This window comes from Brachyhypopomus gauderio, unplaced genomic scaffold (assembly GCF_052324685.1).
Source record: "Brachyhypopomus gauderio isolate BG-103 unplaced genomic scaffold, BGAUD_0.2 sc133, whole genome shotgun sequence".
NCBI lineage: Eukaryota > Metazoa > Chordata > Actinopteri > Gymnotiformes > Hypopomidae > Brachyhypopomus > Brachyhypopomus gauderio.
The window spans coordinates 397889-417338 of NW_027506954.1; the positions used below are offsets into that span (position 1 = coordinate 397889).

Genomic DNA, 19450 nt, shown 5'->3' on the forward strand with positions numbered 1-19450 from the left:
TATATATATTAGTGGTGGGACTTTAATGCGTTAATTTCGATTAATTACAGGAAAATTAACGCACTAAAAAAATTAACGCATTTTAACGCATGAGACACTTGCACCGTGGAATGTTTCTCAGTGCACAAGTTCTAGTTAAACAAGTTATTAAGTTATAAGTTATCACTCCATATAAGTTATCACTCCATGGAGTGAAGCGGCCGGTGTTACTTATTCTTTTATGGTCTCACCAATCCCGAGCAACGTAACAGGCCTACAATGGGGGTGAGAAGTGACAAAAAATTTAGAGGCTGTTCTTTGAGTGTCATTTGGTTTGAAATTGTGGTTGACTTTCTTCGAATTGTATACGTGTTCTAAAGAAGGTGTAATAAAAGGGTAACTCATACACAATTCTGGGATTAATTTCGTGTTAGTCCATGCTGGGCCCTAACTAATTAAGAGATAGTGATCTAAAAGGTAAATTTATTTCACTAAAAAGAGACTCTTGTGAATGTATGTTTTTGTGATATAGTTAAGGAACCCCACACCCCATCTATTTTACCTGAGAACTTTAATAATTAAATTTAAAGGGATTGGGGCACTACAATTGTAAAGCATAGGGTGAAGCCTCCACTACAGTTACTGGCCTCTCTAGCGCACTATACTGGCTCCTGTGATACTTTTTAATCTGTTCATGAAATTAATGTAATCATATTTTCAAAGATACAGAGGATAATATAATCAGCAGTTCAGAATCAGGAATCCAGCATAATTTGATTGATCTACATTTTGTACTGCATTTACTCTTCCTTTATAGACTGTCTGGCTGTCGTCTTACTGAGGAGTCTGGCAAATCTCTCACATCAGTTCTACAAACAGAAAACTCCTCACTGAGAGAGCTGGAGATTAATAATAATGACTTAAAAGATTCAGGAGTAGAGCAGCTCTGTGTTGGACTGAACAGCTCACACTGTAAACTGGAGATTCTCAGGTGAGTTTTCTGTCAATTTAATCTGGAATGGGAACAGTAAAGTATAAATAAATAAATATTAAGGTAGATTCATGTACTTTTAAAAAGCCAATTTCCTTTTAAAAAAAATAAACTTTCTTTGAGTACAGTATACAAATACTACCACACAAGGCAATGCAAGGCAATTTGTTTATTTTATGAAGTTTTCTTCCTTAATTCATTCCAAATATTTCCTGTTAAAATTAAAAACATGAACTACATTTCATTAAATGACCACATTGTGGAGAAAAAGAAACATTTGTGATGCATAAGCAGAAAAGAAATGTAACACATAGATGTGTCCTTGTAGACAAGTATATGGGTATTTATGGAAACGCACACACTCCTACACAGTGCTGAACACACACACACACATTCTTACACAGAGCGTACAGAAACACACAGTCTGTAGAACAACTCTGCCCCAAGTATATTTTTATTCTGGAATCCAGCATCACCTGATAGATCTGCATTTTGTACTGTTTACTCCTCCTTTACAGACTGTCTCTCTGTGGTCTCACTGCGGAGGCTTGCAAATCTCTCACATCAGTTCTACAAACAGAAAACTTACTGAGAGAGCTGGAGATTAATAATAATGACCTAGAAGATTCAGGAGTGGAGCAGCTCTGTGTTGGACTGAACAGTTCACACTGTAAACTGGAGATTCTCAGGTGAGATTACTGTCAATTTAACCTGGAATGGGAACAGTAAACTGTTAATAAATAAATAAATAACGAAAACGAATGAAAAAACGAAAGCTGATATTGAAAAACATTTTCGTTAACTGAAATAAATAATAACGGTAATTAAAAGAAAAAAGATTACTAACTGTAACTATTACATGTTTAGAAAACTAAAATGTTCGTAAATTATAGATAGGCTACCTTTCGTTTTTTGTGTTTGTCAATTTATTTATAAGCCTTGTGGACTCATGAAATTGATTTTTTTAATAGAAGTTTTACATTGGTTGGCAGAAGCGTACCACACCTCATGGTCCATCATGTCTCTTGTTTAGAGCTCCTGCTCGCCATGCTAGCCTGCAAAATTACGACAACAAAAGTTGGGAGAAAACGGCAAGTCCTGTATTGGGATATTTTTTATATGACTACGAGAAAGACTACATGTCTTGTAGTGGAAACAGGTGATAAAATATATGGAGTAGTTCTCAAGAAGAAAAACCCCACGAATCTCATAGCTCACACAATAGCGATAACTGCCAGTACCTTGACAAGCTAGCCTCCGAAAGAGAAGTACCATCCCCGCTATGTAGCACCGGGAAGGAGAACCATAATGGACCATTTTCACCAGTGATCAAATAGCTGCTGGTTAGTTAATATGCAGGAAAACCGCAAGCGGGCGGATGCACTAGTTAATGTGTTGAGACTGGATGTCAACACGACTGTGTGACTGTGTTGAATTCAAAAAGTGGCTTTTCACAGGAACCAAAATAGGGTTACACTCCTATGTTCGTGTCTGTCCTTAGTCTGGCAATTTTCAGCAGCAATATTGCACTTAAGGCTTCTATCTTGTGGACTGTTGGTTGTTCAACAGTAATTGAATGCATTTTTTTAATGGTATCTTTTGATGAGGTTTTATTACACTATTTACTTTGGGTTATTTGGCAGGTGCAGGATTCAAAAAGTTCAAAGTATAAAAAACTACAACTAATACTAGAACTAATTCTATCAAATGCTTCTAACACAAATATAGATAGATAGATAGATAGATAGATAGATAGAGAAGTAGTATAAGAAATGTACAAAGAGCAAGATTCAAGCCTGCTGTTTAGATTACAAACAAGCAGAAACACAAATGCTTCTATCAAATGCTTCCAACACAAATATAGATAGATAGATAGATAGATAGATAGATAGATAGATAGATAGAGAAGTAGTATAAGAAATGTACAAAGAGCAAGATTCAAGCCTGCTGTTTAGATCACAAACAAGCAGAAACACAAATGCTTCTATCAAATGCTTCCAACACAAATATAGATAGATAGATAGATAGATAGATAGATAGATAGATAGATAGATAGATAGATAGATAGAGAAGTAGTATAAGAAATGTACAAAGAGCAAGATTCAAGCCTGCTTTTTAGATCACAAACAAGCAGAGACACAAATGCTTCTATCAAATGCTTCTAACACAAATATAGATAGATAGATAGATAGATAGATAGATAGATAGATAGATAGATAGATAGAGAAGTAGTATAAGAAATGTACAAAGAGCAAGATTCAAGCCTGCTGTTTAGATCACAAACAAGCAGAGACACAAATGCTTCTAACACAAATATAGATAGATAGATAGATAGATAGATAGATAGATAGAGAGGTAGTATACGAATTGTACAAAGAGCAAGATTCAAGCCTGCTGTTTAGATCACAAACAAGCAGAAACACAAATGCTTCTATCAAATGCTTCTAACACAAATATAGATAGATAGATAGATAGATAGATAGATAGATAGATAGATAGATAGATAGATAGAGAAGTAGTATAAGAAATGTACAAAGAGCAAGATTCAAGCCTGCTGTTTAGATCACAAATAAGCAGAAACACAAATGCTTCTATCAAATGCTTCCAACACAAATATAGATAGATAGATAGATAGAGAGCACATGAATTTGTTTTCCTGTCTTTTCCTCTCCTTTTCCAGCCTGCTGTTCAGATCACAACATTTATCAGTGATGCAACACGACCATGCTAATTTTCGCTAGCAATGATATGGGATTTCCTATATAACATTAGCATCAAGCTAATTGCGCCATATAATTTCTTAGCTTTTCAAACGCGAATTCAAACGCGGAAACAGAAAGTGTTTGATTACAACAAATATTATATAGTATATGAAATATACAAAGAGCAAGATTCAAACAATTTTATTTATTTTTATTGTTTGACAGGACTCATTAGTCTCTACGTGCGATTGAATTGTAACTTTTGAAACACGAGTACAAATTTTCCGCTGTTTGTTGTAGTATTGGTAACATACAGTCTGCTTGTAACTTCAACTTTTTCGTGAAGTATCACGTTTGGCTTTTTGGTCATATGAGCTTGGGGGTGAGCCAGCTTGTGCTTTGGCAGGCGTATGAGCTGGGGGTGAGCCGCTTCCACCGCATTACCAAGACAATGGGCGTTAATCCCTTCACAGCAGGGGAGTGGGCTACATGGACCTTACCAAGCCTTGTGAAATTTTTCGCTTCTCTAGGAGCTCTAGTGTTAAGACGTTATCTAGTACAGATATTATTATTTATTGCGTTTTTAAAGCTGTACTGTCGTCTCAGTTTTTCTTTATTGCAGTTTATTAAGAAAGGGAAAAAAAAATTTGGGGGGGGGTAGTGGGCCCAGGTTTAAAGGTCACGGTTCGCTACTGATCTATCTATATTTGTGTTAGAAGCATTTGATAGAAGCATTTGTGTTTCTGCTTGTTTGTGATCTGCTTGTTTGACTTTCTGGGTGCAGAGACTTTCTGGGTGAGGCTGCTGCCTCAGTCTTGCTCTGTGAATTAACATAATAAAGGGTGACGTTTGGCTTTGCTAATTGCTGGCAAGAAGGAGAAGAAGGAGGGGTGATGTCCTGAGAATCCTGAAATCTCAGGAGCTCTAGTGTTAAAAAGGGATAAAAGTCCACCACCCCGTCCAGTAGGCCGAGGAGTGTTAAAAAAGGCACAATCACTTGGAGACAGTTCAGCAAGAGAGCTGGAATCACTGGCAGACCAATCAATCAAATTTTATTTATATAACGCTTTTTACAACAGTTGTTATCACAAAGCAGCTTTACAAGTGCCGAGTCCGAGCAAGCCAAGGGCGACAGTGGCAAGGAAAACACCGGTCACCATGACAACAACAACAATTTTAGACAAAGAAATAAAGAAAAGGAAAATATGTAATAATGTCCATCATGGTATAGGCATCCGGTTAGGCAGGAGGTGGCCTCATCTTATTGTTCCTCGAGCAGGTGGGCAGCCATGTGGAGAAAATAAACGGAAAATTAGCTCTGTGTGAGAACATATACAGGACAGATGAAATCAAACATTTCTGGAGTGTGGCAGCAACTCTGGCATTAAGTTAAATTATTACAGCCTAGCTAAAAAAGGCAGATAGCCAAGTTTCAACCACGAATAGAATGTCTAAATTATGGGAGGTAAAGAAGAAAAGAGAAAAGTCTTATTTGCCAGTGATCTAGCGTTGAACAACGCTATTTTAACTGGCACCATTTCAGGACGTGGTTGTGTAACAGTGGTCGTAGGTGTGTATGCTAGGTGACGAAGATTGCTGAGATCAGTGCCGTGTCTTCAATCCCAGGACATAGTTGAGATTCGGCAAGACGATGAGTAGATTGATGGGATGTGCTCGCTGGTGATCGCGCTGGCCGAAATGCACATAGAGCGGCGGGATCCACGATGAATGTAGCGAGGGCGTCGGGCTATACCCAATGCAACATTTTACATTTTAAATTTACGGCATTTGGCAGACGCCCTTACCCAGAGCGACGTACATTTTTATACAAGTGAGCAATTGAGGGTTAAGGGCCTTGCTCAGGGGCACCTCAGTCATGGCTTCAGGTCTGGGAATCGAACCCACGACCCTCTGGTCACAAGACCAGTTCCCTAACCACCAGGCCACGACTGCCCTTACAACAGTCGTGGCAACACAGCGGGCATAGGTGTGGGGATGCAGGCATGCCCTGGTATTCAGGCTCATCAGATCAAGTCTGGTATAACGCGGCATTCCCACTCGAAACAGCAAAAACTTCCCAGGGTAGAATGCACTTGTACTGGCAACCCCCGACGGAGCAGAACAGTTGAGCAAGTCTTGTGCAGGTAATAATACACCGGCGAGAAATGGCAGCAAAACATGCCACCGCATGCTGCAGAGCCACCCTAGCCTAAAACGCTGCCACGTTAGCCAAAGCACCTTAATCACTACCCACAAGTTTAAGCGTAAGGAAGTAGTAATACTACCCAACACAAAAACCGACAGCAGCAAGCAGGTGGTGGAAACTCACTTACCGGCTGGAGTCTGGGAAATGTGCATGAAGGAGAGAGGGCTCGGGGCGTTTAGCCAGAAGTGTTGTTGCCGATACTGGTGTTGGGTCGCGTGGTCAGAATAACTCCAAAACTACGTACGTAGCAAAATAACAATGATCAAAATCGGGCTAAAAATAAATAAGTTTGAATAGTTTGAACTTTGATTCAGTTTTATACAATACTGATCGATGAGAAGCAGCAGCACACAATGCGCCAGTGTATCTCAGGGTGTAGTCACGTTTATATAATATTATGAATTATGTTTAGTTCATATTATGCATGTGTGCTATACTGTGACACAGGTCAAGGGGATTGCAAAGGGTAAGAGCACTCTGGTAACTCGTAGTCATTGTCCACGTGTATGTGGGTATTTATGGAAACACACTCATACACAGAATCGAACACACATACTCGTACTGTCATGGACATTTTCAGAAAATGGATGAGGACTCAGACGTGGTTAAAATGATAAATTTATTTTAAAATATAAATATATAAATAGGACAAAGACAGACACAAGACAGACACATTCAAGCATGACAACCTTTAGCAAAAATAAGTTTATTCAAGTGTACTATGAGTATACTTTTTTTTTAAACTAGAAATTTTCCAATTTAGTCCGAAAAAGTATTAAATTGGTATACTTTCTAGTCCACTTAAAGTATATGGTCATAAAGTATATGGTATATATACTTAAAGTTCATTTTATTAAGTATACTTCAGTATGGCAAGTATATATATACTGACCATATTTAGATTAGATTAGAAAAATCTGCATTCGCGAAATGTCTTGTGCTCATCTTTGTCTAAAGTTCCGTGCCTGTGTAAGTGTGTGGATGTGCTTGCGCTCCGCACTGAGCTTCACCTTGTGTGTGTGTGAGAAATTAAACATTGTGTGTGTTGCACCTTCGACGCTCGTTGTGCCTCCTTCCTTCGAGCGTCACAGTTAAAATATGGAAAATACAACCTTGTTATCTATGTATTACTGAAAGGGTTAAATGATCCCGGGTTGGTTGAAATGGACAGGACAAACGTGCTCAATACACTTTAACTCTATATGAATCTGTTGGTTATATTTTAGTTTCATTGATTGGATATCTTAGCAAATTGATGCATCTTGAGTTTTCCTATTGGTTCCTGAGAGAGGGGGAGGGAAAAGAGGAGAGATGGTGTCTATAATTTTAAATAAATTATATTTATTTATATATTTAAATAAATTATTTATATATATAAAAGTCTATAATTTTAAATAATCTTGAAATCTTTAATTAATATAAAATTCTGTCCTCACAAATAGCTCAATGGCTAAAATATATATGTTTTTTACCTATCTGCATATTTTCCATTAAGTGCATACACCCCCGCCTCCCACTGAAAAATGGTTTGATCCAGCATTGGGCTGGTACCCGCCCAACAGCGGGAAATACAGTGGTGGATAGTTAAAGTAAACAGAAATCTGGAGCGCAGAAAAGAAAGGAAAAACATTTACCTGATGAATTTTAATGTTGCATTGCGTTCCAGGTTTGAAAAGTGCTGGAATTTAGGCTAAAGTACTTGAAAATGCTTGAAATTGTAACCACTTTGTTTCACAACAAATGGACGAAACATGAGAGAACGTGAAGATGTTAAGATTGGGCGTTTTGAAAATAAACAATTAAATAATGTCATAAAAAGCGAATTATTTCGAATCATTTCGAGTATATGTATAAATATTTAACTTAATTAAGTTTAACATGCTGGGAAATATTGAAATGGACCTTTAAAGTGACGTACAAGTGTTTTAATTCCACCTTATAAAGGTGTATGAACCCTGCAAACATGACTTTGTACATTACGCTGAGGCGCGGTGCGCGCAAAGTTACAAAATTTGAAAGGTGCACGACCTCGCGAATCGACAGCGCGTGAGGCCCTCGCGGGCGGTGCCCCTGCAATTACGTCATTTTCACTGCGCAGGCCCTTGCGCCGCGTCAAGTATAAACCAGTCAGCTGTCACAAACAGCTTTGATGTGTGGCTATATTATATACTATATGACCTAACACAAGGATTGTCTGCTACAGAGAAAATTCAAATGATGTAAGCCGGGAAGGGGGGGGGGGGGGGGGGCATATAAAACTTTCTTGTCCCGGGCCCCAGCAAGACTGTCAACGGGCCTGACTAGCGCTGTGGGTGCCTTAATTCATTCCAAATATTTTCTGTTAAAATTAAGTACATTAAGTATATTCCATTATATTTTTTCTCCACATTGTGGAGAAAAAAATTGGGATGCATAAGCAGATTTCCAGAATCTCCTACAAGAGATAGAGAAACAGTAAAATGTGGTGACACTACAGAATTTTAATAAATATTAAGATAAGAGACTGATGTCCTTTGAAGAAGTCAATTTCCTTTTTAAAAATAATAAACTTCCTTTGAGTGCAGTATTAAAAAATACTACCATAAAGCAGTGCAAGACAATTTCATACTTAATTATTATTTTATGACGTTATCTTCCTTAATTTGTTTTCCCTTCTTTCTGCAGATTGTCGGGTTGTCTGGTTACGGAGGAAGGTTGTTCTTCTCTGGCTTCAGCTCTGAGCTCAAACCCCTCACACCTGAAAGAACTGGATCTGACTTACAACCACCCAGGAGACTCAGGAGTGAAGCTGCTCTCTGCTAGACTGGAGGATCCCCATTGCAGACTGGACACACTCAGGTATGTAGGAATCCCCTTAAATACCCTGTGTGTTTGAACACACACTCTAAATGTGAGAAGAACAATGTCGTACATAGAAACTGCACACATGACCAGTGTTGCGAATAACGCCGTTAAAAATAACGGCATTAGGTAACGTCGTCATTTTGTCAGTAACGGCATAATATAATTACTTACTTTTCCTGTCGTTACAACGCCGTTTACGTTACTGGTCATTAAAAGCGGTGCGTTACTATATATTGATATACTAATATGAGCGGACCGCTGCCCAGGCTAGTGAGGAGTAACAGATCCCGATAGGTCACAGTTCTCGGTGTAACACCTGTTTAACTTAACAAGTCAGTAAGTGATTGGCTAAGACAGCGTTATGATAGCCAATCAGAGCCAGTGTTTTTACACACGCGCCGAAGCATGCGAGTGACACGACACAAACGGAGAAGAGGCCGAAATGGCATCAGGTGCAAGCCGAAGAAAACTAGAACTTTCAAGGCGATATAAACATTATTCAAGAAAATACTTGAAGTTCCTGAATGTCTACCAGACTGGGTATTTGATTTATTTAATTAAGAATAGAGGTTTTATTGTTAAGTTTACTTCTGTTGTAAACAAACCAGTTGTCTCAGGTTGAGAGAATTTAATTTAATTTGATAGATGTAAATGCACTTTATATAGTGTAACTGTATGGGGCACACTTTTTTTTTCATAGATTTGGGATTTTAAAGGATTTTATCCTGCACTGGTCTGTGGATGTGCAATAAATATCAAAAGTTAAACAATTTTCTGATCTACTCATTTCAACTGACTGTGAAAACTGCTTAAAAAAAACTTAATTAATTGGCATATAACCTTTTTTTAATTGTAACGCAAATAGTTACTTTCCCTGTTAATGAGTTACTCTTATTATAGAGTAATTCAGTTACTAACTCAGTTACTTTTTTGAATAAGTAGTGAGTAACTATAACTAATTACTTTTTTAAAGTAACGTTCCCAACACTGTACATGACACACACATGGTCTTATTCCTAAAATACAGTGTCATACAGGACACCAGTGGCAGCTTGTGCCACTTCGACATGCAATATATAGTTTACTAATTTACATGTTTGTAAATTAGTAAATTATATATTGCAAAAGTATTATGAAACTAGTAATAATGGCTATTATCAATCATTTAAAAAATAGATCCTGCTGAATTTCTGTGACATTACACGTGTAATGTATACTTCCTGTGTGTGTGTGAGTGTCTATGTAGGTCCTTAAACTTTTGGCAGGAGAAGCTCTTTAATTGGTTGCCTTAAAATTTGCTGTGGGGCAGAGAGCTGCGCCCAGGACACACCTACTTTTATCAGTAGCCTACCAGTATAGTTCCTTATTTTCCCGCTTATTTGATTGGATCATCCTCAATGATTTCCGTCAGCATTTTGCGAGCTCATTAACTGCTGGAATTTTAATGTTGCATTTTCCAGATTTGAAAAGTACATGAAAATGTTTGAAATAAAGGGCATTTCATTTCACAACAAATAGCTATCTGACTGAATGGTTCTCTTGAATTATGTTACAAATATTTGTATTACATTACAAATATATAAGAAATGTACCATGTTTTGTAACAAACATCAGCCAGAAAGGATGAGAACAGAGAAAAAGCCTGTGGTCACCACCTGCAGAACCACTCCTTTATAGCGGGTGTCTTGCTAATTGCTTCTCACTTCTACCTGTTGTCTGTTCCATTTGCACAACAGCAGGTGAAATTGATTCACAATCAGTGTTGCTTCCTAACTGAACAGGTTGGATTCACAAAAGTGTGGTTGACTTGGAATTACATTGTGTTTGTTTGGAATTACATTGGCAATGTTAGTCATAGCAGGGGAGAATTTGAGGTGGTGAGAGGGCCCAGGGTAGTGGGTTTATCCTTCATCCACACTGGTTAGTCAGGGCAATGGGTTGATCATGGCTTCATCATAGCTGGTTAGGTAGGAGGTGGCTGGCCCAGGATTGATCTCGGGAAAGGCTTGTCTCTCCTCATCTCAGTTGCCCGTCTCAGTCTCAGGTGGACGGGCAGCCATATGGAAAAATAAAACGGAAAGTTAGCTCTGTATGGGATCATATGCAGGACAGATGAAATTTAAACATTTCTGGAGTGTGGCAGCAACTCTGTCATTAAATCATTACAGCCTAGCTAAAAAGGCAGAACCAGAAAGTAACACAGACTTGTGAGCAGTCTGAGACATTGGCATCCATCCACTACACCGTCAACAAACTTGAGTGACCACGTGCAGAATGACAACACCAGCACCCCAGTTTACCATAAAACCCTTCGCCCGTGAACCTCTGGATATGTACCGTATTTTCCGGGCTATAAGGTGCACCGTATTATAAGGCACAGTCTCAATTATGGACTCTATTTCTGTAGGGTACTTACCGGTATTCTGTACAGAACCGTATTATAAGGCACATGCTAAAACATACGGTCTACAAGAAAAGTAAAGGATGCGAAATGGTGATTTATAATTACTACTTGACAAAACACACAAACACACATTATTTTTACTCACTCTTCTCCCGCAAATCCATCAAAGTCCTCGAAAAAGCTCGGAAAAGTTTGCGAAAGCTCGGACAACAGTTACAGCAGAAACCGTAGCCCCAGGGTTGCCAACTTTTGACGTTCGCTTGGAGTGAGGTTTTAACCTGGAGCCGGTGGCGAGTGTATTTTGTTGAGCGGGGGGGGGGGGGGTGTGGTGGCGAACGTAAAATGGACACAGATTCAGTGTTATATCGCCGGTGGGTGGCGCCAGAGCTAGCGAACTAGTAACGTATTGAATCATATATGTGGATCTGAGGTAAATAAACTGGATATTTTTTTCGCCGTGAGATATCGGAAGTGTGGCGTGAGAGCGTGTGAAAACGGTCAAATGCGTGTGTCTCACGCTCAATGCGTGAGAGTTGGCAACCCTGTAGCCCAGGCATCCACAATCCATTCAAAGACGGTGGCGTAACTCGCCCGCTGCTGCCTCCCAGTTTTAGTAAACGTGTGTTCGCCGTCTATCATCCATTGCTCCCACACCACTCGCAACTTTACTTTAAACGCCCTGTTAACTCCAATGTCCAGTGGTTGGAGTTCTTTGGTTAATCCTCCCAGAATGACGGCAAGCTCCGAATTAATTTTCTTCACTTGGCTTTTAACGTTGTCTGTGAAATGAGCGCGCACGGAGTCACAGATCATCAGATCAGGTGATGTGTGGCAAAAACCACCCGGTCTCTTTACATACACGCTGTTCTTTATAATCTGCTGGCAGTCGCTGTGCCACAGTAGTCCTTGCATGGACAGAGAGATGACGCCATTTCATTCTAACTGAACTAACCATTCTAACTGTGGCCACCTTGCATTGTTACCACAAAACTCCGTCTCGACTTCTTTACTTGACCCAGTTCATTTTCCTGTTTTCACTATTTCCGAACCATAGATTCATTTATGCCAAATTGTATCGCAGCTGCTCTAATCCCATTTACAGCCGCCATTACAGCCATTTCGCAGCATGCCTGTAGGTAAGCGTAAGTACTGGTACTGTTCTCTGATTGGTTTACGTGTGGTACGTTCTGTACGTATTACATTCCTGCGTCAGATTTCGGAACTTAGTACACGTATAAGGCGCACCGTATTATAAGGCGCACGTCCGATTTCTGGGAAAATTTTTGGCTTTTAGGTGCGCCTTATAGCCCGGAAAATATGGTACCTTTATCTAATGGGGCACACTAGTTATCGATCGCTAAACTAAATAAGTACGTTTTCAACCTAGACTTAAATATTGAGACTGTTTCAGGGTCCCGGACACATCCTGGAAGGTTATTCCAAAGTTGGGGGGCCTTAAAAAAAGGCTCTTCCCCCTGCTGTTACCTTATTAATTGTTGGAACTAATAAGAGGACAGCACACTGTGATCTTGGTGGATGTGGGGGTTCATAATAGTTCCTGGAGGTAATTGGAAAGGTTATAATTGTTAACGAAAACGAACAAAATACGAAAACTGATATTGAAAAAATATTTTCGTTAACTGAAATAAATAACGCTAATTAAAAGAAAAAAACGATAACTAACTGTAACTATATTACATGTTTAGAAAACTAACTAAAACATTCTGAAATTAGATACCCTTCGTTCTCCTGTTTGTCAATTTATTTATAAGTCTTGTGGACTGATATGAAATCAATTTTTTTCACTAGAAGTTTTATATTAGCTGGCAGAAGCGTACGACACCTCATGCTCACCATGCTAGCCTGCAAAATTACAACAAAAGTTGGGAGAAAACAGTGAGTTCTATATGGGATTTTTAAAATATGACTATGAGAAAGACTACATGTCTTGTGGAAACAGATGATAAAATATATGGAGTCGTTCTCAAGAGGAAAAACCCCACGAATCTCAAAGCTCACACAATGGGGCTAACTGTCAATACCTTGGCAAGCTAGCCTCTGAGTAGCTCCACCAAAAGAGAAGCACCATCCCGGCTAGGTAACACCGGGAAGGAGAACTGGGGCAGTCATGGGCTGGTGGTAGGGAACTGGTCTTGTGACCGGAGGGCCGTGGGTTCGATTTCCAGACCTGAGGCCATGACTGAGGTGCCCTTGAGTAAGGCATCTAACCCCAACTGCTCCCCGGGTGCTGGGCTAGGGCTGCCCACCGCTCTGGGCACGTGTGATCCACAGCCCCCTAGAAATCATTAGTGTGTGTGTGTGTGTGTGTTCTAACTGCACAGATGGGTTAAAAGCGAAGGACAAATTTCAATTACAGTGTAAAAATCACAATTGACAAAATACGGCACATTTTAGATAACAGTTTAGCCAAGATCTTAACGTCTGTATTCAGTAATGAGATAGGTCTATAGGAACTACATTCTACTGGGTCTTTCCCTTGTTTTAAAAGAAGTGTAATAGATGCTTCAGTTAATGTTCGGGGTAGAGAGCCAGACTCTAGTGCATGATTATACATTTGAAGGAGGAGAGGGGATCATTTATCTGAGAATTTTTTGTAAAACTCTATTGGGTACCCATCAGGCCCTATTGCTTTACTGCTTTGCATTTTAGCAATAGAGTCACGAATCTCATCAAGCTGTATTGGCTCTTCTAATTGTGTCTGCAACGCCAAATCTATTTTGGGAAGTTCCAAGTCCTCCAGAAAGGAAGCCATTTCTAAATGGTCTTCCCAGAATCAGAATACTTTATTAATCCCAGGGGGAAATTGCTTTTGTTACAGTGCCACCATTTGCATATTATTTTAATAAAACACCTCTATAAAATATAAAAATATGTACAGATAATAAAGAATAAACATCCTAATATTGAATTTAAAATAAAATGTAAAATAAGTAGGTATTGCACATATGTAATAAAATAAAATAAAATAAAATTACCAATAAAATAAAAATAAACTGATAGTAAACAGTAGTGTCCTGTATTGTGTCATGTATTGAGGGAGGAGTTATAGAGTTTCATGGCCACAGGTAGGAATGACCTCCTGTGTCGCTCTGTGGTACATTTTGGTGTGATGAGACGAGCACTAAATGTGTTTGTGTAGTGGATGGGAGACATTGTCCATAATGGCATGCAGTCTAGACAGCGTCCTTCTATCAGAAACTGCATCCAAAGAGTCCAGCTCCACACCCACTACATCACCGGCCCTGCATATTAATTTATTGAGTCTGTTGGCGTCCTCCCTCCTCAGTCTGCTACCCCAGCACGTGGCGGCATAGAGGATAGCACTCGCCACCACAGACTCATAAAAGATTTTTAGCATGACCTGACAGATGTTAAAGGACTTCAGGCGCCTCAAAAAGTAAAGACGACTTTGTCCCTTTTTGTAAAGGGCGTCAGTGTTCTTAGCCCAGTCCAGTTTATTATCGATGTGGACCCCTAGATATTTATAGTCCACAACAGTGTCCACACTGACCCCATTGATGGACACAGGGGTCACCGGTGCCTTGTTCCTCCTTAGATTCACCACTAGTTCTTTAGTCTTTGTCACATTGAGCTGTAGATGGTTCAGCTCACACCATGTGACAAAGTCCTTCACCGTCGCCCTGTACTCATCCTCCTCACCCCTGCTGATACATCCAACTATTGCAGAGTCATCAGAAAACTTCTGAAGATGGCAGGTCTCTGTGCAGTAGCTGAAGTCTGTGGTGTAGAGGGTGAAGAGGAAGGGAGAGAGGACCGTTCCCTGTGGGGCTCCAGTGCTGCTGACCACCTTGTCAGACACACAGTGCTGAAGACGTACATACTGTGGTCTTCCAGTCAGGTAGTCAACAATCCAGGACACGAGGGGGGCATCTACTTGCATCACATTCAGTTTCTCACCCAAAAGAGCAGGCCGAATAGTGTTAAACGCACTGGAGAAGTCAAAAAACATGACTCTCACAGTGCTGGCCGGCTTGTCCAGGTGAGCATACACTCGATTAAGCAGGTAGATTATGGCGTCTTCAACTCCCAGGCAAGGTTGATAGGCAAACTGGAGGGGGTCCAGAAATGACTGGACCATGGGCCGGAGTTGATCCAGGACGAGCCTTTCAAAGGTCTTCATGATGTGGGGCGTCAGTGCTACTGGCCTGTAATCCTTGATGTCGCTTGGTCTTGGCATCTTTGGTACAGGAACAATGCAAGATGTCTTCCACATCAACGGGACCATCTGGAGACTCAAGCTCATATTGAAGACATGACTCAGTACTCCACATAGCTGCTTGGCACAAGCTTTAAGCACCCTAGGTGGGACACCATCAGGACCTGCCGACTTATTATTGTGGAGTTTCATCAGCTGTCTTCTCACCTGTTCAGCAGTGAGACTCACTGCAGGTGTGACGGATGGGGGAGGGATAGAGGTGTGAGATGGGCCATCAGAGGAGGGGGGGGGTACAAGCTATCAGAGGAGAATAGGAGGGTGGGAGGTGAGTGTGCTACAGTATCACCAGCAGAAGGGTCAGGGTGGGGGAGGACAGATCCTACAGTGTCAAATCTGTTAAAGAACACTTTCAACTCATTGGCTCTGTCCACATTGCCCTCTATTCGTTTTTCAGTTCCCTCTGAACTGTTCTCACCTCCCTTTCTCCAGCTTTGAATGCTCTCTTCTTTTTGTTAAGGAGACCTTTGATGTATTTTGTTACCCACGGTTTATTGTTTGGGTAACACTTAACAGTCCTGGTTGGGACATTGGAGTCCACACAGAAGTTGATATAGCCTGTGATACACTCAGTGAGCCCGTCCATATCCTCACCATGTGTATCACAGAGTGCTGCCCAGTCAGTGGTTTCAAAGCAGTCCTGCAGTGCCTCATGAGTTTCCTCTGACCATCTCCTCACTGTCCACGTGGTCACAGGCTGACTCTTTACCAGAGGCACATAACTGGGTCTGAGGTACACCAAATTGTGGTCTGATCTACCCAGAGGTGGGAGGGGGAAGCAGCTGTATGCTTCCTTAACATTAGCATACAGCAAGTCCAGTGTTCTTTCCTCTCTGGTAGGACAGTCCACATACTGTGTAAAATTTGGTAGTGCCTTAGACTGATATGGCAATGTAGGCACTCGGATGCTGAGTTTGGATCCGCGCTACGGTAGAATGAATGACGTCACACGCCGATGTCGGGTTGGCAGAAGGAGGAACATAAACTACCACCACGATAACATGTGAAAATTCACGTGGTAAATAATATGGTCTGAGACCAACAGCCAACAGTTCAGTGTCCGGACTGCATGTTTGTGCTTTACCAGTGATATGACCAGGGTTACACCAGTGTTTGTTAATAAGAACAGCAAGCCCTCCTCCTTTACGCTTACCGCTCTCTGTGTAGCCCCGATCAGCTCGAACAGTCTGAAAACCAGCAATGAAACTGTTGTCATCCGGAATGTCCTGGTGTAGCCCTGTTTCAGGCCCCGTCCACACGACGCCAGAGATTTTTAAAAACGGAGGTTTTTGTCTTCATTTCAGCCAACCGTCCACACGAAAACGGCGTTTTCGGTCACCGAAAACTGAGATTTTTGAAAACGCCTTCCAAGGTGGAGAGTTTTGAAAACTCCGGTCTCGGCGTATTCGTGTGGACAGGGAAAACACATGTTTAGGAAAACGCTGACGTCACAGAGTGAGTCTGCGCATGTCTTTTTTTGTTTACATTCGCTCAGCTTATTCAGCATGGACAGCTCCGTGATTGTTTTTGTTGTCTCTGCAATTAGCAGATTATTAACATGTTTACAGTTTAATTTAATGTTACTTTCCCATTACATAACACAGCGGAGGTGCCTAAATGCGCTGCGTTCAGTTTTTTCGAATCCTCCTACCCGAAGGTACAAACCTTATCGTGTACGGCAATTCTGGAGAAGACAAATAAATAAAGATAAAGGAACTCGTATCACTTTTCGTTTTAGACATTCTTCACAGGTGCACTGGAGTTGTTCAGCAATACATTAGCCTTCTTCAAGTGTTTTGATGTCATTCTGTGGGAAGTATGATCATGTTAATTGCAGCGTTTCTGAGTGGTGTGCGTGTTGTGATACCGTGTGGACGTAGATATTTTTGAAAATGCTGATGGTGTGGACGGAGATATTTTTGAAAACGGAGACAAAAACCTCCATTTTTAAAAATCTCCGGCGTTGTGTGGACGAAGATATTTTGAAAACGCTGAACGTGTGGACGGAGATATTTTTTACAATGGAGACAAAAACCTCCCTTTTTAAAAATCTCCGGCGTCGTGTGGACAGGGCCTCAGTAAAGCACATTAAACTACATTCCCGGTACTCCTTTTGACTCCTGGCTAGTGCTGATAGTTCATCCATCTTATTGTTCAGTGATGCTCTTCTCTCCAAACACATTTTCCGTCTCGCCCTCGCTCCAGTTTGTTGTTTAGTTCCTCCACCACATCCCCTGTGTGTCCGTCTCCAAAGCTCACGGGGAATATTGTTATTATTATCCGTAGTGGCCATGTTTGCCGGTTTCAGTGCGATCAGCTGATCCCTCATATAAACAATGGGTCCATGCTGCGCCGCAGCGCATTACTAATTGAGGAGCAGAAACAGTCATCTGCTAATGTATTTAATTTCCAAGGTTGGCGTGTCTTATTAGCTGAAGGCATCATCAAATCCAGAAATAGGGGAGCATGATCAGATTCTACTATAAGGTGGTATTCTATGTTTTTTTTTTATTTTTTTTATTAAATGTTTTATTTGGGACAATGGTAGACATACATACAGTAGATACACAAAATATAAAAAATAGTAAATAACTGGTAGAGGATCATATATAATAGCATTCGACCAGTGCCCAATTTTACCATGTAACACAAACAGACAGACAGACGAAAGACAAAAACAACCAAGCAAGACAACAAAAACTAAAAGGAATAATAGTAAATAAATAAAATAAAAAGGGGTGGGTGGGGGGTAAGAAGTCATTCAGTCATCAGAAAAAACCATAAGTGAAGCAACGTATGACAGAAGTGAATTCCATTTATGGTAGAATGTGGCCGTGTTACCTTTTGTTGTAAATTTGATCTTCTCCAATTTTAAAAAGTAAATTACATCCTGAAACCAAGAGGAAATTGATGGAGGAGTTGGGGACTTCCATAGTAGAAGAATACGTCGCCTCGCTAATAAAGAAGTAAAAGCTAAGACCTGATATTGAAGTGTGGTCAGCGCAGGAATATCTTTAGAAAAACCAAATATAGCCACTAGTGGATTCATGGAAATATTAACACCTAGTATTTTAGACATTGTATTAAAAAATTCAGTCCAGAATCTGTTCAGGGAGGGACAGAAAAAATACATATGGCTCAGGTTGCATGGACTAGCACCACACCTATCACATTCGTCAATAATATTTGGATGAAATTTTGCCAGATGATGTTTTGAGCGATGAACTCTGTGAAGGACCTTAAACTGTATTAGTTGGAGTTTAGCACATGGCGCGCTGGAACGTACGATGCCCGTGGCCTCGTCCCACCACTGCTCTGAAAATGTAGTACCGAGCTCACTCTCCCAAGACCTTCTATATTTGTCCAGTGTGTGCCCATCCGTGCTTAGTAAGTGGGAATAGATCTTAGAGATGACTGATTTCTGATGAGAAGCAATGGATAGAAGATCGTCACACAAAGTCTTGGCAGGAAGTGAGAGGTAATTTGGGAAAAGTGAGGATATGCAGTGTCTAACCTGAAAGTAACGAAACATATGTGACCTTGTCAGGTCAAAATCTGAAACTAACTGCTGAAAGCTACAGAAAGTGCCAGCTTTGTAAAGATCTTGAAAAGAGCAGATACCTCTGTCCCGCCATATATTAAAAGCTGTGTCAGTCAGAGCAGGTGGGAACAGGTGGTTATTTAACAGGGGCATAGCTGGGGAGGGTAACTTTAAATTAAAATGACACCTGAATTGGGCCCAGATGCGAAGTGTGGAGAGAACCAGCGGGTTATCCGTAAATTTGGAAATCTTTAGTGGTAAGGAAGAAGTGAGCAGTGAGAGCAGTGAGGATGAAGAACAGGACTGCGATTCCAATCTGCACCACAGCAGTTCAGGCGAATGAAGCCAGTAAAGAGTTTTGTGTATGTGGGCAGACCAGTAGTAAAACCTTAAATTGGGAAGAGCCAGGCCTCCGTCAGAACTAAATCTTTGAAGAAGGGAGTATCTTACTCTAGGAACTTTTCCATTCCATATAAACGTGCTAATAAGTTGATCCAATGTTTTAAAAAAGTGTTTGGGTAAAAATAA

At 40.5% G+C, this 19450-nt stretch overlaps 1 protein-coding gene across 1 annotated transcript in view; it reads left to right on the plus strand.

The window, feature by feature from the left end:
• LOC143499431 (NACHT, LRR and PYD domains-containing protein 3-like) overlaps positions 1–19450 on the plus strand; it is a 72095-nt gene that overhangs the window by 39989 nt on the left and 12656 nt on the right. Inside the window, exons 6-8 of the mRNA XM_076994071.1 lie at positions 797–970; positions 1489–1659; positions 8543–8716. Coding sequence (XP_076850186.1) covers positions 797–970; positions 1489–1659; positions 8543–8716 — 519 coding nt within the window. The remainder of the gene's footprint in view (positions 1–796; positions 971–1488; positions 1660–8542; positions 8717–19450) is intronic.